The sequence below is a fragment of the Bos javanicus genome, chromosome 8 (genome assembly GCF_032452875.1).
Source record: "Bos javanicus breed banteng chromosome 8, ARS-OSU_banteng_1.0, whole genome shotgun sequence".
NCBI lineage: Eukaryota > Metazoa > Chordata > Mammalia > Artiodactyla > Bovidae > Bos > Bos javanicus.
The window spans coordinates 111,522,283-111,543,859 of record NC_083875.1 but is presented as its reverse complement, the minus strand read 5'-3'; the positions used below and the strand labels follow the sequence as shown (position 1 = coordinate 111,543,859).

Genomic DNA, 21,577 nt, shown 5'->3' with positions numbered 1-21,577 from the left:
CAAGGAGAGCAGGAATGCTTGTTCTGCACATCCTCTCAAGGGCTGTGTGAAGAAACCGCGTTTGCAAACGTGATTAAACAACTGTCAAAAACTTTCAAATGTTAGGGTTCCCATCCCCCCTGCCCTGAGAGCGTATAAAGGCTTTAGGGCAGAAGGTGCCTATAAACGTGCTGCCCTTGGGTCAACCTTGGGTCAACCACTACCCACCCTGGGAGGGGGGTGCTTTCTCTCCCGGAAGCTGATGTTGCTGGGAGGCTGTGTCCTCTGGGACAGTTAGCTCCTTCCTCACGGCGGTCAGTGTCTCCTGAGGCTGAGGCAGCGGTCAACGTTTTTATTCAGATGTTTTTGGTGAGCTTTAAACATTTCAAGCTTGATTCTCTTTTGTTTTTCAGAAAGTACACAGACATGGAGAAACATTCACGAAGAAAGAAAAAAGTAAGTACTTCTTAACAAGGGACAAGGACAGCTGTCATCGCCCCTGGGGGGCTCTCGAGTGTATCAGTCTATTCTTTTCTGAGTCAGGCTGCCAGCCCTTGGGTTTGCTCTCCTGGTGAGGTGCGTTCCTCCTCCCAAAGACCCTGGTGTCCTTTGGCATCAAAAAGGTCACAGGACAGGCTGGCTCCGCTCCTGTCAAGCGAGCTTCTGAGCACAGGCTCCCTCCTGTGAGCGAGGCGAGCAGGAGATCGGGGGTGAACCTGGAGCCCAGAGTCCAGGCCTGGGAGGCATGTCAGGTATTAGTGATGAAACACAGTGAGTGTGGAGATAAAAAGATACACAGGTCTTATGGGACCTGCCGGGAGGAGCAAAAGCCTGGCTTGGCCTGGAGGGAGCTGGGAGCGGATTTTAGGTAGACATGACAGCTGGAGGGGGTGTGTGTGTGTGCCTGTGTGTGTGCCTGTGTGTGTGCACGTCTGTAAGTGTTCATCTAAACACACAATTTGTTATTGCAACACAAACCATGGGACAAGGGAGGCAGGTGGAGGCCAGACCGTGGCGACCTGGACAGGCCCACCTGTTCACACGATGACCACGTATTCCAGACCAGCTTATGAAATCCGTGCTGCAGTGGCTCTGCTGTGTGCATATTCATTCAACAAAGCTGTTGAATGCCTACTATTTCCTTCCTTCCCAGCTGGCCTGCTTGAGTCCTGACCCTCTGGAAGTGGCTGGCCTTGGGAGCTCTTGAGTTATCAGTCTACTCTTTTCTGATAGCAGGCCGCCAGCCCTAGGGTTTGCTCTCCTCCTGTTGCAGCTCCGATTTCATACCCACCGTCTATCACCTCCCTGCAAGGAGCTCTGGCTTCTGTACCCCCAGGACCACCTTGCGTTCACCTGGGGCAAGCCTAGCCTTGGGATCCAGCCCTTACTCCATCTGTACTTACCCTGGAGGAGCTCAGAGTGATGACACTGAACTGGCCCTCTTCACACTGACTTCATGGCCACAATCCTTGTCCAACCGGCCTGCACTGCAAAAGCCTCACTGCTGAAAAAAAAATGCTTTCGAGTATATTTTGCTAAATGTTGTTAGGAAGCTTTGCACATTTCTTCCTAGTTGAGACGAGCCCGGAATACCTCTTTCTCCTGCTGTCTGGCTTTTGGTGTGAAGGTTTCTCTGATTTGACTCTGTTGTTATTTTGGTAGCTTCTTGAGCTGAAGGGTCATCTTACTTTTGTCTCTCTCTAAGGATTGCATTGAGTGTTAAATGTCTGCTGGATGAGTGGGTGAGCATCCCCAAGGACACAGACATAATAGCCGTGATTCTGCCCTCAGGGTGCACTCCGTCTAGTGGGGACAGGCACATGGACTTGAGCTGTATCACACGTTTCATATAAATGAGTCGTGTGAACAGGATGATGCTTGGTGGGAAGGGGGGCGATCGGCACGTGAAGGTCAGCCAACGAGGTGCAGGTTGTGACTCGAGGGCCAGGTCATCCGGGAGGGAGATAGCATAGGATCCGAGCTCTACGGGGTTATTCTCTGCCGCCTTGCCTGGGATTTCACACGTCGTGTGGGCACTGACTTCTCAGTGATGACTCTTATTTAGCGTGAATGGTGCATGTTTGAGATCCCACACCTTTGTGGCTTTGGATGTCGCTGAACGCAGGTGATTGAATCCATCTGCTGAACCGGCAACGCGGGTTTGTAGGCACATGCTTTTGTTGTGTCCTCTTTTCACTGTTTTGTTGTTTTGGCTTTGGCTCCTTATAGGTAGGGATGTAATTTTCTTTTCATTATACGTTTAAAATTGGTCTAAAATTGAGCACATTTCTTCCAACGTATCTACATTTCCTTTCCCTTCTGGAAGGGGAAAGATAGTATCACTGCAAAGATAATGGGTTTGGATGAGGGTATTGAATACTTTGGACTCTTTAAAGAGAATGATTACCAACGTGGCATAAACTGCAATGCAAAAATGTGTTATTTCAGAAAAATTAGATCTATGGTGCATGCAACAAGCACGTTTTGTTGTATTAATAGAAGACTAAAAGTCCTAGGAGAAAATAAATGGCACTGGTTTAGCAAAGGCTGAGGTACAGATACCTGCCAAGGGCTCTGCGTTATCCGTCGTCTCTTGTGTAAAGGCCCGCGTGGCCCGTTAACCTCAGAACTGAGCCCTGAGGGGGTCCTGGCCCCATCTGAGGACTGGACTGTGTTGCTGAGAATGGAAACTGCTCTGCGTGCTGGCCCCTTCCCTTTGGCTGCAGGAGCCTGGATTTAGGGCTAGTCACTGCAACTATCTTAGGCTAAATACATGTGTTCCCTTATTTACTTGTTCCCGACTTTCCACTTCTAGCTTATTAAGCTTTCATTTATTTTCCGTGTGAGCCACCTCAACATCCTTCTGGAAAGTGAGGGGAGGAAATGTAAAAACCCACCCGGAAGCCCAGGACTGCCCTCAGTGGGGACATCGCCCTGCGGCGTGTGAGGGGCTGTCCTGAGCCCTTGGTCGTCTGCCCATTCTAAGGGTGTCAGCCGGGCGGAAGAGCAGCTGCTGGCAAAACCGAGAACTGAGTTTTCTTTTAAAGCTGCAAGCGGTTTTTTAAAACAGTTAAAAAAATTGAAGTTTGGTTAACTTACATGTTGTGTTAGTTTCAGGGGAACAGCAGAGCGATCCCGTTATACAAGTATATGTGTGTATTCTTTTTCAGATTCTTTTCTACGACAGGTTATCCAGGACACTGAGGATACTCCCCTGTGCCATTCTCACCGTCCTGCGCTGGATTCGCCTGAGCTTGTTTATCTGTTTTGTAGAGCAAAGTATCACATCTTAATCCCAAACTGCTGGTTTCTCCCTCCCTCTTCTTCTCCCCTTTGGTGACCATGGGTTTGTTTTCTAGGTTTGTGAGTCTATTTCTGTTTTGCAAATGAGTCAATTTGCATCATTTTTTGAAGTTTCCACATATAAATTATATCATATGATATTTGTCTTTCTCTGACTTACCTTAATAGGATAACCTCTGGTAATATGGTAATGTTATGTATGCTTGTTCCGTACAATAATGATAACCATAATAGTATGATCATCTGATAAAATGAAAATCTCCATGCACACTGTCCCATTGTACGCATGTACCACATTGTTCTTAACCCATTCATCTGCTGATGGACACTTAGACTTCTTCCACGTCTTGACTACCATAAATAGTGTTGCTGCGAACATTGCAGTGTGTGTCTCTTTTCAAATTAGTGTTCTCTCTGGACACGTGCCCGGGAGTGGGACTGCGGAATCGTGTGATCTAAATCTGCAAGTGTGTGTTTTGTTTTAACGCATTTGATTTTTAAAAAATTATTTATTTTCAGCTGCTCCAGGTCTTCGTTGCTGGGTGGGGGCTCTCTCTAGTTGCGGCGAGTGGGGGCCACTCTGCTGCGGTACTCGGGCTTCTCATCGCAGTGGCTTCTCCTCCTGCAGAGCTCGGGCTCTAGGCACCAGGCTCCAGGAGCTGCAGCTTGCTGGCTTCGTTGCTCTGCGGCATGTGAAATTTTCCCAGACCAGGGATCGAGCTCGGGTTGCCTATGTTGGCAGGCAGATTCTTACCCACTGCACCACCAGCGGAGTCCTGCAAGTGTGTTTTTAAACGACCTACGGTACGAGGTCTTCCTGACCCCTCAGTGAACAATCTCAAAAACACACAGAGTTCTCCACCCACAGGCGGTCAGGCTTGAGCGAGGGCATCTGTTGATGAATTTATACGTGTCTTCACAAAGCTTCATGTGCTGGAGATAACAGACGAGCCGCATGTGAGTGTCTGCCAGTGGAGTACTAGAACGTGCCAGTAAGCATGACGCAGGGACCACAGTGGTCGTGACTGTCCTCACCCGGGAAGTGGACTCTGTTCTCTGGTCTAGCCCAAGCCTGCAGTCATCCCGATTCCACCAGCACCAACCCCTCCCTCCATCAACAATTCCAGGAGGGCAGCCAGTCACCTCCTCCATCAACAATTCCAGGAGGGCAGCCAGTCACCTCCTCCATCAACAATTCCAGGAGGGCAGCCAGGCACCTCTTTGACTTTCAGATGCACCTGTGTCTCTCCATCAGCACGGCCCCAAAGAGTCGGGAGAGCACAGTACCTGTGGAGGGAAAGTGGGGTGCAGGAGGCAGGCTGGGAGGGCAGGTGAGACACCTGTATTCACGGGGCTCCTGACCTCAGCAGCGAAGTGAAATGAACAGACGCGCACCTGAGAATCACTGCTAGCGACGGAACACAATGTGCGTACTGAAGATGCAGCATGAGTAGAAATAGCAGAGGAGAGGCCGTCCCGAGGCCGCACGACCCCTCAGCCGACGGCACGCGGGGCAGCAGTTGGGTCTGAGACCTGCTGTGCATCATGGTTCTGTGACGAGCGTTCTCCTGTCTTCCTGGCTCCGAGACGTCGTGTTGTGGGTTCATTTGTTGTCGTGGTGAACTTGACCACAGCTGCTCGCTTTACTGTCTTTCCAGTTGAGGGCGTGCGTGGCTGGCACTGCACACGGTGAGTTTAATTGCTGTGTAAATGTCCTCGAGATGGTTCTGCTGTGACTCAGAATTGAAGTGGGTTTCTATGTGCGTTTGCTTTTAGTGGGTACGCTCTTCAATTCCATATGCTTTTGTGAAACAACAGCCAATTCGTTTATAGACCCAGAAAAGGGAGACAACCCACACGTAGCTGAGCTACCAGTTTCAATAACCTGTTACTATGCAAAGAGCCATCATCTAAAAACCGAGGAGCTTATGACGACTCTTGACAAGCCAACCTTTGGGCTTCCCTTGTGGCTCAGCTGGTAAAGAACCTGCCTGCAATGCGGGAGACCTGGGTTCGATCCCTGGGTTAGGAAAATCCCCTGGAGTAAGGGAAAGGCTACCCACTTCGGTATTCTGGTCTGGAGAATTCCGTGGACTGTATAATCCATGGGGTTGCAAAGAGTCAGACACTACTGAATGACTTTCACTTACAATGACGGTGATTTATTATTTCTCTAGATTCTGTGGGTTGGCTGAGTGGGTCTTGGGCTGGTTCCACCAGGTACTTAGGAGGCTGCATTTAGCTGGAGGGTCCACTGGGCTGGGGGTATCTAAGGCCATGTCCCCACTTCTGAAAGATGGTACTGGTTATGGCTCCTCTGTTTTCCTTTGGGCTTTCCTGGTGGCTCAGGTGGTAAAGAGCCTGCCTGCAACACAGGAGACTCAAGTTTGATCCCTGGGTTGGGAACATCCCCTGGAGAAGAGCGTGTCTACCCACACCGGTATTCTTGCCTGGAGAATCCTATGGACAGAGGAGCCTGGCAGGCTATAGCCCATGGGGCTGCAAACAGTCAGACATAAGTAAGCATGCCCACACACACTGTTTCCCTCCACGTGGTATTGATAATTATCTATGTCTAAATAGTTCCTAAAGGGCTTTTTTTCAGGATGTAGAGGAAAGAACTTCTGGGTAATAAGGAAGCACCTCAACATGGCTTAAGTGGCAGCTTAACTTCTTTATTAGCGACACAGGAAAGAACCATGTGTCTTACCGATTTTTGGCATCTCGATTCAGTAAAATGGGAAGGAAAACCGTGAGAAGGATCGTGGGCATGCCCACGTGACTGGGGAGTGAGAGGAAGCGGGAGGAGTCAGGAGTGACTTCAGGGTTCCCAGGGCAGCAGTGGGGGAGGGCGGTTAGGAGTGGAGAGCTGGGCCCCTGGGGAGCGAGGAGGCAAGTGCTGGTTTGTGAAGAGGTGCCTTGCTCCAGATGACCACGTCTGCCACATGAGAGGGAAGGGGCCATGAGAGGGGATATCTCTGCAGAAAAGCACTGTTTCGGTTTTGTTTTGATCAGAAAAGCTTACTGCAGGGGCCAAGCAAGAAGAACGAGTGGCTTGGGCTCAGAAACCCTGAACTCCCCACAAAGTGCTGTTGATGTCAATCAGAATTCTGTACGATCTGCAGCAGAGGACAAGTCTGCTCCCATGTTTGTCTGGGGTTATCCATGTGGATTCTTTAATGAGGAAAAAGATGAACCTTCTCTGGATCTAATTGGATGCCTAGGAAGTGGGTGAGACCTTCTCCACGTATTATGACAACAGGTTTCCTTTCTTATAGCCAAGGACTCCCACCCAGGGAATGCCAAGGCTCTAAGAGCGAGCGTTCTGGACTCTGAGGTCCTCAGCTGGGATCCTGGCTCCGCTGAGCAGTGGTGAGACTTACCGCCACTGACCTCTCAAGGTTTCCATCGGTGAAAGCCGATTCCCCCCTTTCATTCTTGTTCCCTCCCACAGGATTCCTGGCATCAAACTTGCTTCCAAGGGCATGAATTTCTAATTTAAGCTAATGTAGAGACCTTAACAGAGTATTAAAAAAAAAAAAAGAAGAGCAAAGCTGTTTGCTTCTTATATCTTGATTTCCATTGAGAACAAAATGAAAGATTTTATCTTAATTTAGTGGAATTTTAAATTGCACTGTTAAAAATGCCTATTTCTGAGAGAATGACAAAAAGTCATAATTAACACACTTGAACTGATTAGCACACGTAAACCGTGCTTAGGACGCAGTCTGCCTTATTTGCTTGGCTTGGTTCACTTATTGTCCGAGGCAGATATTTGAACATTTGAAAATATGTCCTTAGGACCCTGCCAATACCTTAGCTCTCTTTTTTTTAATTGTTTTTATCATTGGCTGCTGGCGATGTCCTTAGGACCCTGCCAATACCTTAGCTCTTTTTTTTTTAATTGTTTTTATCTTTGGCTGCTGGCGTGGGCTTTCTCTAGTTTCGATGAACAAGGGCTACTCTTGATTGTGGCGCTTGCGTTTCTCATCGCAGTGGCTTCTCTTGCTGCAGAGCACAGCGCTAGAGTCCGTGGGCTCCAGCAGTTGTGGCTCACGGGCTTAGTTTTCCCCACAACATGTAGAATCTTCCCAGACCAGGGACTGAACCTGTGTCCCTGCTTTGGCAGGTGGATGCTTAACTGCTGGATCAGCACGGAAGTCTTAGGAGCCTGCCGATGCCTCAGGTGGTCCAGTTAACTTGAACCATGACTCTATTATCCAATGAAAGTAGCTGAAGGCAGCCACTCCGGTTTTGTTACAGCAAATTCAGTTTTATAGCCCCTGCATTTACTGTGCAGTTGCCAATGCAGGAGACAGGGGCACAGGTTCAATCCCTGGGCTGGAAGGATCCCCTGAAGGGGAACATGGCAACCCACTCCAGTATTCCTGCCTGGAGAGTCCCATGGACAGAGGAGCCTGGCAGGCTACGTTCCATAGGGTCACAAAGAGTCAGAAACAACGGAGTGACTTAGCACACACGCATTTATCTTCCAAAGAAGGTATCTGTTACCTTCCAGAGAAGTGTGGTTAATTGAACAAACACTTAAAATTGGGTTTGTATATTAAAATGATATTATATGGTTCAGGTCTCCATAAAATATTGGTAAATAGTTACTGAGCATTGTATTTATATCATATCCACAATCAGAATGTTAATATTACCTATTTCTCTTTGGCCATAAAACCCAAATGTTGGTAAGCCAATAGTAATGAACTGAGATCAAGCACTGGAAGCCAAGTGTGAGTACGTGTGGGCGCCTGACACCCACACTTTAATAACCAGGTCTAGACTGTGAAGTTCAGCGTGAGATAAATGCTCTGGAGCTGACATTTGCAGGCTGACGAGGGCAGGTCCACACAGCGTCACAGGACAGTCAGGCAGTGCTTGTTGCCATCTTCCGGCAGCCTGGGGATGCAACGCTCGGGTTCAAATGTTAGCGAGTCTTCTATGTTAGCAGTGCTCAAAGCCGAGACTAGTTTGTTGATGGAAGGTCTTGACCTGCTTTGGAACCAGGACATTCACTGGGGAGCCAGAGAAATGCCTTTTTCCAGGAGGCGTGTTGTTTTCTCCCTGAGGATGGATTGCCTCTGAATTGGTTGCTGCGTTCATCAATTAGTCCCAGTCTCGTTCGCCGCAGGTGGCCTTCGGAGGCTGTGTTTCACATGTTGGATGATCCGTTACAGTGGCATTAAAACAGCTGGATTGGTCATGGCAGCTCTGCAGGAAAATATTACTTCTCAAAACACCACAGAGTAGTTAGCGCAGTGTTCTTCAGGCTTGTTTTCCAAAAATGCTTTTAATGGAGGGCTTCCCTCATAGGTCAGTAGGTTAAGAATCTGCCTGCAACGCAGGAGACCCGGGTTTGATTTCTGGGTCGGGAAGATCCCCTGGAGAAGGAATTGGCAACCCATTCCAGTATTCTAGCCTGGAGAATCCCATGGACAGAGGGGCCTGGTGGGGTACAGTCCATGGGGCGCAAAGAGTTGGACACGACTGAACAACTAATGCTTTCACTGTGGGGCTCCCCTGGTGGCTCAGCTGGTAAAGAATCCACCTGCAATGCAGGAGGACCCCAGTTCGATTCCTGGGTCAGGAAGATCCCCTGGAGAAGGGATAGGCTACCCACTCCAGCATTCATAGGCTTCCCTGGTGGCTCAGATGGGAAAGAATCTGCTTGCAATGTGGAGACCTGGGTTCGATCCCTGGGTTGGGAAGATCCCCTGGAGGAGGGAATGGCTCCCCACTCCAGTGTTCTGGCCTGGACAGTCCATGGAATTCTCTGGACTGACTGATGGCAGCTCTGCAGGATATTATTTCTCAAAACACCACAGAGTAATAAACTCAGTTTGCCTCAGGTTTATTTTCCAAAAATATTTTTAATAGGAAGAAAGATGAAGGAAATTGAAAGCAGAGTTGTGTAAGTATTTTGTTGTTTTTCTGGGCTGGGTCTGCAGTCGAGTTAGGGTCCATGGAGCATGTCATGGTATGGAGACCAGATTGGAGCATGGAAGATGGATTAGCTAGAAGTCTGTGTCAAGGCCTGTTTCTTGAATGGGGTGAGAGTCCTGCGGTTCTGCAGGGGCTTCTGTTTCTATTGTCAGGAAACCACCCAGTAGTGTAAACAGGGCGTGTGTCCGCCTTCACCTGCCGCCCGCTGCCCCGGGAAGCCCTGGGGCGTCTGACCGCGGTGGGTGCGCGCTGCTCTGTGCTGTTTGTTCAGCACCGTCTCTGCTTTTGTGTGCTTGTAATGAGGGGATGGGGGGAATATTTCCTTGTCACTGTCCTTTGAGTGCTATTTCAGAGATAGTAAGCTCAATATATGGTGTCTTTATCTTAGAGGCCAAAGATGGAAAATGCTTGTGACAAGGAGCTGTGAGTCATGCCAGGGAGAAGCAAGCAAGTTTTCTAAATCCCAGCCTCCAGCTGCCTCCAAGACACGAACATCATATACCATTTTCTGTTTCTAAAACCAGCTCTGCCAAGGCCTTGCTTCCTATACTTATGAACACAATTTCAGCTTGCAGTAGAGCCTCCTAAAATAGGTAGAAAGATTTTGTGTGGTGCCTATATGTGGCTGAAGAACTATTTTCACACTGTAATTTCCACAAGGAAGAAACCTCTGGTATTGCATAATGCACAGATAGTTTCATATATAAATGGTGCAAGTTCATGGTTTTAGTTTGACATTTTCTTAAGTGACATAGAGGACTCACAAGAAGTATCTATTTGTATAGTTTTGCCTGTCTTCACTTCCAAATACTTCAGTAAAGAAGGAATAAAGGAGAACTAAAAAAGGTGGTTTGTATGTAAAGATGGGGTAGAATCGGAATGGAGCTCAGAATTAGCTCGTCTCACTGTGATCTGGTTACGCTTTGTTATTATAGTTTATAGCTTTTTTTTTTTTTTAGAAATCTGAGTTCCCCTCAGTTGTAACCCGAACACACCTGCCAGGGATTGTTTTTCTTTTTTGTTTGATTAGAGGTGCTCCATCCTGCCCTGAGGGTCCAGTGGCGACTGTTTGGTGGTTGTTGCTGAAGCACTTTTTCGGAGGCTGGCAGGAGTGTCTCTAGAGCCCCAGCGACCCCTGCAGACCTGCCCTGCCTCCGCACACAGGCCCTCCTGGGAGGCCCTCCTTCCCCAGGCGCGCGGCCCCTGCATTTGGGAAGAGAACCACTTCCCTTCCCTCCGAGGTGCTGCCCCTCGTGTTCCTTGGAGAGAGAGGAGTATTTTCACCACTTTACAGAAGAGAAGTGTAGCGACAGCATGGTCCAGATGGTGCGAGAAGCGGGGCTCTTGGAGGTGCCTGCGTCCTCTCCCACAAATCACCCCAGGAGCGTGCACTTTCCCTGGCTCTTCTCAAAATAACCGACTAGATGGACTGTATGCATCCATCCTAACGTGCTTTTTATTCTTCGTTTGTACCTTAGGAGGATCCCAAGGTGAAAGACACTCATAAACAGGACAACGTTTCACCCAAAGCACAGGATTCTGTGTTTTATGCCAAAGAAGGAAAAAAGAAACCAAAGGCAGAACCTTTAATCCAGAGTGGGGCAGGTAAGGTGAAATTCTGTGTGGCTGCTTGCCGAGGACCAGCCCCGGCTGATCCAGGGTATTCGAAGGGGAGACGGCGTCGGCGACTATTTATATGCTAATTAGAGATATAGAGAACAATAGAATGAGGATAGCTCAGTAGGAAAATTCAGTGGAGAAAAGAAGCTGAGTAGCTTGGTTTACGCGGGAGACCAATAAAACTTCAAGACAAGAAGTTTGCACCACTTACGTAGGCCGCAGGCGCCCTCTCGAATAGCGGAAGGTGTCTCACCCTAGACTCCTTCTCGAGTGGGTCTTAGAAGCCCAGGCATGATTAGTAAGCGTGGTGGGTTCCGCGCTCCAGATGGAGACTCAGCTTTGAAGGAAGAATGACATGGGGAGACCAAGCGTTGGTGAGCAAGGCCCCTAGCTTTATTTTTAACAGGGGCTTTTATACCCTAAGTTACACATAGAGGATAATAGGGGATGCAAAGTCAGCAGTCTTTGATTCTTATCAAAAACCAAGGTTTCTTTCCTGCAAATGTATCGTATACAAATGGTTTAGGTGATTTACATCATCTTCTGGCCAGAAGGCCTACTAACATTTTATGACTCTTGACAAGGACTTATCAACAAAGACTTACTTTCTCTAAGAGTAATTATTTCAAGGTTTGGCACCATCTTGCAAAGATAAAATTGCATTCCTATAGGGCGGATGTGTAATGGGTTTACAACAAAGAAAGAATTTATTACCTTAAGGGTCTAAAGTTACTAACACCAAGGCCACTACTTATTTTTTCTACATACCCACTATTAATTGATACATATTCAAGGATACAATTCAGGGGATGTGAAAACTTGGCAACAAGCATTGACTCATCAATGAAATCCTTTACTAGTTTATTCTGACAGTTTTTAACTCTCTGAGAGGCTCTAAGCTATTTGAATATCTTAAGCTTCCCATGCCTCTCGAGGCTGGGAGACTGTAAACAATCGTATGCATAGCTGCAGGAGTCCGGGTAAACTTGTCAGGCGAGTTAGAGAGCCATCAGAGGGGTTTGGATTTAAACACTCCTAATTGCCCAGGAACTTTATTAATTGGAGCTGTAAGTTAACTCTTTGACAGAGAGAGAGCGAGATGGTGGTAGGGGACAGCCCCCAGTAAAGTCAGAGGTGAGAGCACAAAGCAATAAAGTAGGCAGACTCTGGTTTTTGGGGGGAAAATGCTCGAGAATATCCGGGGGACTCCTGAGGCTCGATCCCGCCTTTGCGTATGTCGAGCCTCCTTCCTCATGACCTTTGTCACGAGTGGAATGCCTCACCGGCTCCCCGCAGCTGCTGGCAATTCAGAATGCTGCCGGGTTGAGAACGTGCTTTTCCAGACCAATTTCGTCCTGCAGAGATGTGACTGACAACGATCTGATTTAAAATCCTGACTGTAACTGTCCGATTTATTAATACATCGGTTATCGGGTAAGGCTGTGGTGAGGGGAGTGAAAACCCAAAATTCCACAGTTGAGGACAGTGGGCTTCCCCTGTCAGGAAGCCCAAGATGAACACAGGACTTAGAACTCATTCTGTTGTCTCTCTGGACGTCAGGGTGGGCACGTTTTCCCTGAAGGGCCATTGACACAGAAAACAGCCGGCAAGCGTGTCAGCCTTTTGAGGGAGATGTGAGCATAAAAGGCGTCTGAGCTGTTTGGAGTGTGAGAGACTTTAAAAGACTACCTTTCAGAAGTGATTCTAAAAGGAGATGGTTTAAAATATGCTCCTTGCAGTCCCACTCCTATTCCTAGTGCTATCGCTGCCACCGCTGCCCCTGGTGCCATTGGTGTCACTACTGATGTTATCAGCGGCGGGCTGGGGTCCCGCGGGGTCTCCCCGCTGTCAGTGCCACTGTGAGCGCCGCTGGTGCCGCTGTTACTGGTGCTGCTGTTCCTACCACTGCTGGCCTGTTCCCACTGTTACTAGCATTACTGTTACTATTACTGTTGGCACTACTGGTACCACCATCATTAGTGCTGCTGTTACTACCACTGTCAGCACTACTGTTACTACTATTGTTACTGCTACTGTTGGCCTGTTACTACTCTTGTTAGTAGTACTGTTACTATTACTGTTAGCACTACTGGTACCACTGTCATTAGTGCTACTGTTACTACCACTGTTAGCACTACTGTTACTACTATTGTTACTGCTACTGTTGGCCTGTTACTACTCTTGTTAGTAGTACTGTTACTATTACTGTTAGCACTACTGGTACCACCGTCATTAGTGCTACTGTTACTACTACTGTTGACCTGTTACCACTGTTACTAGCATTACTGTTACTATTACTGTTGGCACTACTGGTACCACCATCATTAGTGCTGCTGTTACTACCACTGTTAGCACTACTGTTACTACTATTGTTACTGCTACTGTTGGCCTGTTACTACTCTTATTAGTATTACTGTTACTATTACTGTTAGCACTACTGGTACCACCGTCATTAGTGCTACTGTTACTGCCATTGTTAGCACTACTGTTACTACTATCGTTACTGCTACTGTTACTACTATTATTAGCACTGTTCTTACTCTTATTATTACTGTTACTGTTACTACTGTTATTAGTATTACTGTTACTACCACTGTTAGTACTACGGGTGCCACTATTATTAGTGTTACTGTTACTACTGTTGTTAGCTCTACTGGCTATTAGAGTTATAGTAACTCTGTTAGCTATAATAGAGCTATAATAGTTACTACTATTATTAGCACTATTGGTATTACTATTGCTGGTATTACTATTACTATTACTGCTAGCACTACTGTTACTATTATTATCAGTGCTGTTGTTACTACTATTATTAGCATCACTATTACTGTTATCACTTCGTTACTAGTATTATTCGTGCTACTGTTACTACGGACATTAGCTCTGACGGGGGTCCAGGCTCTGAAGAAGGCGCTTCTGTGGCCGTGTTCCCTGTAGGTGTGATGGATGCTTGGGAGACCCTAGTCCCGTGGCTGGCTATGGAGAAAGAGGAGAGTGGCTGGAGGCAGCGTCCCCTTGCCTTCTCCGCAGCATCTGACAAGTACAAAAGTCCTTTCTCTTAAAGCTGTCCTCTCCCTCGGCTCTCAGTACCACACAAAATGACTTCAGTTTTCTCCTCTTTGCTTGCTGCTTCTTAGCTTCCTGTGTTTGCTTCAAGCTACAGCGTTGACTGTTTCCCTGATGCTTTTCTCTGGCTGTGCCCCCCGACCCCCGTGCTCCCCGTCCCAGGACAAAGCATCGTCCTGCGGTGCACCAGGCTCTGTCTAGACACGCGGCGGTGTTCAGACACGTTCCTTCCATCCGTGGAGCTTGCGGCCTGGTGGGCCAGGCAGATGCGTGAGCACCGAGGTCATACTGTCCTGAACCACCCTCTGGGGCTATCACTGAGCCTGTTGAGCCTTTATGACCTGAAACTCTGTAATATATTAGCGGCAGTAGAAAATTTAACCACTGAGTAAAGCCTTTCTTGGGAAGACATACCCTGAGGGCCTGGCCCGGGTGGCCAGGCGCAAGGCATGCCCTCCCTCTGGGAGGAGTGTGGTGTCCTGGGACTCACGCTCCGCCTGTCACCCTGCTGGACCCGAGACACTCTGTGTCTGCAGGGGGCCCTCTGGGTTTGTTTGAGGACTGCCATGAGTGTTAATATCAAAGGCACAGCTAGAGGAACCTCTGGGATGCAGTGGGTCCTGCCTCTTTCCTCTCCTCTTCTGCCCCTCATCCTCCAGCCCAGGGCGTGGGGGTGGCTCTTCTCGGCCGGGGGCTTGAGAGGGCAAGAATGGGCGCATGGAGGCGGGGAGGTGCAGGACTCTCGACCAAGGAATGGGATGGGCTGCGAGCACAGCCTCCCATTTTGGATCATGAGCCTGTCAGCGGCCACATCTGTGCCTTCTTGGATGTTGAAGGAACTGCCTGGCCCCCTTCTTTCTCTTTACTGTCATCTGTTGCTTTTGATCAGGATGAGGATAAGCTTTTCAAGAATCTTGGGATTTTGTAAGCTTTTAACACATCCAGTTGTAATGCTAATTACATGATTTTATCTGCCAATTCAGTTGAGTGGCTCAAATGTACAGCTTCAACCCCTGCCTAGTTAAACCCAGTTCTTGAATTTGTTTTGAAGGAGAACATCTGCATGTCCTTAAAATCTGATGCTGATGTCTGGCGGTTGCTCTGCATTTATTTCTAACTGAATGAGCTGGATACACACTTGTCGAATGCTCATTGTATCTGTCTCTGGCCTGAGGCCCATGATGGGTGGGACACGGGGTGACCTGGACTCCCAGGGTCCGGGACCTTTGTGGACACAGTGCAGATGTCGAGGGACACCAAGCCCAGCACCTGGACTAAAGCAGATCGGGGCAGTGGGGAAACGGAGGTGGTGGGCAGGCTCTGCGGTCCCTGGACCAGGCTGCCTGACAGCGACACAGGAGGCTCTGAGAACGCTGAGCTGTAACTCTGGTTTGGGTCAGATAAGGTACAACGCACGTCAGCTTGAAAACGCTGTGTTATTTTCCTGCAGATGGTGACGTGTTTAAAGCGCAGACTCCTAACCAGGAGACCCAAGGAGCCCCGGAAGTCAAGGAGGCCCCAGACGTGCGTGTGGAGCTGCCTGTGGACGGGGTGGGTGGCCCCTCCCCTGGCCTGCCCGCGTCCCCGGCCCCTCCCCAAGCTCTCCCTGGCCCTTCTAGAATGTTCTTTGCCCCCTGCGGTTAACACCCTTCAGATTCTGCGCCTCACATTTGCCTGCCCATCTTTCCCCCAAGACTCTCCTGCTACCAGGACCTTCTGGTCATCGTCGAGGTTTGTGACTGCATGCTCTGCCTTGTCATTTTTTTGGTACTGTCTTTTCCCCCGCTAAGCTGCAAGCTCCACACCAGTGGGATGGTCTGCGTTGCTTACTGGTGTAGCCCCTGTTCCCAGCAGAGGGCCTGGCAGGTAGGAGGCTCCTAGGAGTCACTGGTGGAAAGACAGGATGAGTGATGTCTTCAGACCCTGTGGTCAGGAACCAGGGATCTGTCCCTTCCTCACTTCCTGCTCTCCGGCTTCAGCCTCCTGTCCCTGCAGTGAGGTGGCGTCACCGAGCCGGTCAGCATGGCCACCAAGTCGTGCATGTGGAAGTGTCCCGTCCAGGGCCTGGCACACCCTGGACCCTCGCTCCCCGTTCCCTTCCTCCTGGCTTCACGGAGGAGGGAGGTGAAGCCCCACGTGGCCCCCAGAGGAGAGGAGCGGACAGGTGAGCTGGCTGAGGGGCTGACCTCGAGGCCGGGCTCCTGCACAGGAGCAGAAGCCAAGGGCTGCCGGTCCGGGATCAGCTGGCAGGAGCTGTCGGGCCCTCGGGGCTCAGCGCTAGCGTCAGTAGGGTAACTTGTCCCCTCACTTTACGTCAGGTGTGGCTACATGACCTGCGGTCCCCGATGACACCGACGTGTCCAGACAGAGGCCTCAAAGGCCAGTGTGCACTTGACCTCGTGCCCTTTCTGCCTCTGAGGTCGTGGGAGCACCAGGGGTTGGAGTCTCCTGGCTGGCTGACTTTGGGAGGCCCTCGTCTGCCCCAGGAGCCTCCGTGGGAGTCTTTGATTTTGACCCTAGGATATACGATGTTCCCAGAATGCAAAGGGGCCCCAGGGCACCAACTGCAACAGTTCGTTGCCTTTTGCCAACAAGCTGTGACCACCAGGAAGGTACCCACACAGAGTAGTGTGCCCACGGCCTTGGAGGGAGCAGGGCCAGGCAGTCTCTTGGACCCGGAGGAGTGTGCTGTTCTGGGTCCCCACGGGTCCGCTGGGAACTGCAGAGGGTCTGCAGTGACCAGTCTCTCCTTTTTACCCAACGGGCATTTGCAGTGTCTCTTAACATTTTTCCCAGCAGTTTTATTACAGAGGTTGGCATTCGTTGGCGCAACCAAACGCAGAGCAGATGCCATCCTGGGTGTGAAGAAACCTCTGTGGGGAAAAGGGTGGCTTTCGTCTCTGCCCATACAAGCGTCAGGAGATCACAGGGCTTCACCCACTCTTTGCATCTTGGAAGGACCGTGACGCAGGTTGACTATGACTAAATCCAGCGTGTGGTGTCTTTTCTCCCCAGAGACCAGCCGAGATCGTCAAAGACGCTGAAGAGACAAACAGACACACTGATTTTGAAGGCAACAGGGTGAGTTAATTCTCCATTGGTTTTGTACTGCCCAGCCTGAGTCTAGGGCACCTCCTCATCCTTGTAATATGCTGGGTGGAGCGCCCATTGGATGGGACAAGGGTTGGAGAGCCAAGTCACCCCAGGGTAGAGTGGTTGGACCAGAGTATGTGTCTTCTGGGCGGGCTGTACTCACCTCAGATCTCTCGTGTGTCAGAAATTGCAGGCGTAGAGTTCATGGTTCCACACGAATCCTAATTGCCCTTTGCTGTATTTCCGGTCACAGACTGAAGAGCTTTTCCCCCAACAACTCTCAAGATGCATCTTTAGAAGGGAGGAAGGGGAGGGGTGCCGTGGCAGCAGGAGTGGGGGCTCCGTTTTTCTGAGTACCCCGGGCATCGGTTTTGCGGGGCGTCAGTGTGGTGTAACGCCAAGTCTTGGCTGAGGCTGCGTGTGGCACAGGCTCTGTGGTGGCAGCGTGAGCCACCTCAGAGCACTCTGCGTGGTCGGGGTTTCCTCTCTTTCCCATCCAGATGCTTCAGATCTGCCATCGGTGCACGCAGCCTGTGTCGTCCTGTAGTAAGTGGTGAGATCACGTGACTGATCTGTATGAAATGTGTGTCCTGGGAAAACAAAAAGGATGCCCTTCTATTTTTACTTTTTTAATCGAGAGATATTTGAAAACTCAAGACTGTCTATTTTTAAGGTGCACATCAAATTGTTATCGATTGTGAAATGATCACCATAATCCAGCTGATCAACAGAGACGTGTGTGTGCGGTGAGAACATTCAAGACAAAATTCTCTTTAAATGTACAGTCTGTGGAGCTGAGAAACAGATTTTGGGAATTTGTTTAAAAAATTCTGTCCCTAGATTTTTTTCAAGGTGGCTTCTTCTTAAATTCTTGGTCCCAGGCAGGAGGTTGTGTAACACACGTTGGGTATCGAGTCCGAGTGTGTTCTGATGACAGAATACGAGCCAGTCCGCAGTGTGATGGCCCTGCAGGCGACCGTCTCCTGCTCTGAAACTTGCCCCGCAGTGTCCAGGCTGCACGCATGGGAAGTGGGAGCAGTGACCCCAAGGTGGCGGACTGTGGGGTGCTGGAGCCAGAGTCGACCTCTGGTTCTTGCATGTCGTGGAAAGGGGCGTTTGTGGGAAAGGACGTGGGTCCTCAGGAAGCTGGTTCAGGTTTTTGAAGCAAGTTTATGATCTGAAACAGACGGCTAGAGGGAATAATCTTTCAAATGATCCTTTTTCCTTCCTTACAGTCTTAACTATTTCTGACCAAGAGGCAGCATTCAGGGAAAGACACGCTGTGTCCAGATCCTTAGGGAAGCCTTTCAGATGCAGGTGGCGGGTATTTACGAGGATGCTCATGGCGTGTGACGAGTGTAAGGCTGAGTCTGGGGTGGGAGGGTGTCGGTCCCAGGGCCCTGGGTGACCAGGAGCCAAGGGTCCTCTCCTTGCGCTGGGGCCCTGGAGGAAAGGGCGCTGTTAGGATCCAGTCGTGGAATAACGGAATGTTGTGGTTTACTGGGAACACGGCATCCATGTTTCATCTGCACTGAGTTTGTACCGTCATCTGGAGGTCTGCACACTGTCGGAATCCATCTCTGCCTTACTGACTTGTTCTGCAGATACATCTCCTCGGGCCTCTGGGGGAAGCTTGTGCTTTAGCAGCTGACTTCAGGCAGGAGACAATTGCTTAGCACGTATCAAAGTGACTTTCTCAGTGCCAGCAGTATCACTGGGGTAATGGCAAACACAAGCACCTCGTTTGTTCATATCTGGGCTAAGGACCTGAGCTTTGGGGCAGGAAGGTGATAAGGAGCCCAAACAGGATGACTTAAGTCGGGCAGAAGGGCTGGATGGGGCCGATGCATCTCCAGGGAGCTCTGCCCAGGGGGCGGGCACGGTGCTGGGACTCTCACCCCAGCTCAGCCACACGTCGCTCTTCCAGGTGGCATCAGCCCCGCTTTATAGACTCAAACCCAGTGAGACGGAGAGACGTAAGCAAGTCTACCGTGCCGGCAGCCGGGAAGCAGGGTGCTGGGCTCTGAACCCTGTTTCGATCGCTCTACAGTTGGTCTCTCCTCCTCCCCAGGGAGCGGGCTGGCTGCGTCCCGCCCCTTGGAGGGGCCACTCCCCACACCGGGCTTCCAGGACGGGCGCTGTGTGCGCTGGGTGCTGGCTTACTCGTGTGCGAGGCTGCGGATGTTTCAGTCCTGTTGGGTGCTCATGACTCGTCTCGGCTCCAGCACGAGATAATCAAAAACCCCACTGGTGTGGAAGGCCTCTGAGGTTGAAGGTTGTCACCCCTGAAATCTAGCCCATGTTCTTATGGGATCACAGAGAGAGCGAGCATTGTATAAGCATTGCAGCAGCTAATAACGCTAATGAGAAGAAGTAACACTCCACACTCCCTGGCCGAGAGGCTGTGTGACCTATCTGCTCTCAGTGGGCTGGGGTTTTTCTTGGCATTGCATTTGTCTGTTAATTTGAAAAATCGACCTTGTAATGTTTATTTGACGTTTTGGATATATAGGTTTCTTAGACATGTGGTTTCTGGCTTGATCACCCTCCCCAAACTGATTGTGAGATCCTGAGGGGCTGATATGCATCCTTTATGGTGCCTAGGACAGTGTCTTATACACAGTAGGTGCTTCATAAATTTGATGGGATTGTTTCACCTTGCCTGTGACTCAGTTGCTTAAACCGAACTGTGTGATCCTGGGATAAAATGGTAATGACCGTGCTAAGCTGTAGGATAGCATATTGTTATGAACAAAACACAAGAAAAGCTATGACCAACCTAGACAGCATATTAAAAAGCAGAGACATTACTTTACCAACAAAGGTCCGTCTAGTCAAAGCTATGGTTTTTCCAGTAGTCATGTATGGACGTGAGAGTTGGACTAAAAAGAAAGGTGAGTGCTGAAGAATTGATGCTTTTGAACTGTGGTGTTGGAGGAGACTCTTGAGAGTCCCTTGGACTGCAAGGAGATCCAACCAGTCCATCCTAAAGGAGATCAGTCTTGAATATTCATTGGAAGGACTGATGTTGAAACTGAAGCTCCAATACCTTGGCCACCTGATGCAAGGAACTGACTCATTGGAAAAGACCCTGATGCTGGGAAAGATTGAGGGCAGGAGGAGAAGGGGATGACAGAGAGTGAGATGGTTGGATGGCATCACCTATGTGATGGACATGAGTTTGAATCGGCTCCCAGAGTTAGTGACGGACAGGAAGCCTGGAGTGCTGCAGTCCATGGGGTCACAAAGAGTTGGACACGACTGAGTGACTGAACTGAACTGATGACCAATATTTAGAAATATGTATTATGTTTCTGATGTTGGATCACAAGGGTTTCTATTTCATTTTGTTGAAAATCTTAAGGATAAAGCATATTAATATATAGCATGAGACTTGCCGTTTTGACTGTTTATTTTCCTGTACTTAATTCATCATACCATTAAGTTCAGGGGTGTGAAGTACGTTTGCAGTGTAGCACAGCTACATCCTTAGGATGCTTTAAACATGTTAGTTACAGTCAGGACAACTCTGCCCACACCTGACACTTTTAAAATATTTTCCTTCGTAAAAAGTTGGGATCTTATCAATGCTAATTAGCTAATTTGGAAAACTCTTCTGTGAATTTATGAAGATGATGTGTGTACTTTCCCCCCTTTAACTATCTCAAGCTGTGTTCCTGACACATGTTTTTAATTGAATTGGGTGCTTGAGAACTGTCAGAATCGAGGTGGGCTGCGATCTCTCCCGTCCTCGTGGCTGATTTGCTTGGCTCCATCCACTGTAAGGCATTTCACGAGCAAGCAGCACTTATGAGTGCTGCCCGCTAAGTTTGTAAAACATTGTCTAAAAGTTTAGAAAGATTCAGTCCCTTTCCAAAGGAATGTGAAGATGAAGTCACAGACCATGTGTTTAGGGCTCTCTGGCCTGGCAGGAATTCTGCACCCTGGGAAGAGTTCAGAGTGGTCTGCAGGCAGGTTCGCATGGGAGTTGTCCAGCCTTTGGGACTCTAAGCCTTTATATCTAACTCTGAGATATGGGTTATCAACCTTTTAATTGATTTTTTTAAAGTTTTTCCTGCCTTCAAAAAGGTTATCTGTTTAAACATGTCCTGGGTAATTTTGTGTATCCATAGAGTGGGAAGGGAGACAGGTTGACGTTAATGTTTTGGGTGCTCTCCATGGAGGTTATTCTGGCACTTTCTACCGCCCTTTGGCCACTTGATTCGAAGAGCCAACTCATTGGAAAAGACCCTGATGCTGGGAAAGACTGAAGGCAGGAGGAGAAGGGGACGACAGAGGATGAGATGGTTGGATGGCATCACCTACTCGATGGGCATGCGTTTGAGCAAGCTCCGGGAGTTGGTGAAGGACAGGGAGGCCTGGCGTGCTGCGGTCCATGGATCACAAAGAGCTGGACAAGTTGTATCTGAACAACACAGTGAACTGAACAACAACCTCATCACCGCCATTTCAAGTTTCTCCCGCCCTCCAGGGCTCCTTACTAAAACCAACATCCTCATTAAGCTTTTTGGGTCCTTCAGCGAGAGGTGGTGGCTCTTCCTCC

At 49.3% G+C, this 21,577-nt stretch overlaps 1 protein-coding gene across 3 annotated transcripts in view; it reads left to right on the top strand.

The window, feature by feature from the left end:
* DCDC2C (doublecortin domain containing 2C) overlaps window positions 1-21,577 on the top strand; it is a 68,917-nt gene that overhangs the window by 24,848 nt on the left and 22,492 nt on the right. For all 3 annotated transcript variants that reach the window (XM_061426707.1, XM_061426706.1, XM_061426708.1), the window contains exons 6-9: window positions 393-435; window positions 10,713-10,839; window positions 15,371-15,471; window positions 16,936-17,001. In XM_061426707.1, coding sequence (XP_061282691.1) covers window positions 393-435; window positions 10,713-10,839; window positions 15,371-15,471; window positions 16,936-17,001 — 337 coding nt within the window. The remainder of the gene's footprint in view (window positions 1-392; window positions 436-10,712; window positions 10,840-15,370; window positions 15,472-16,935; window positions 17,002-21,577) is intronic.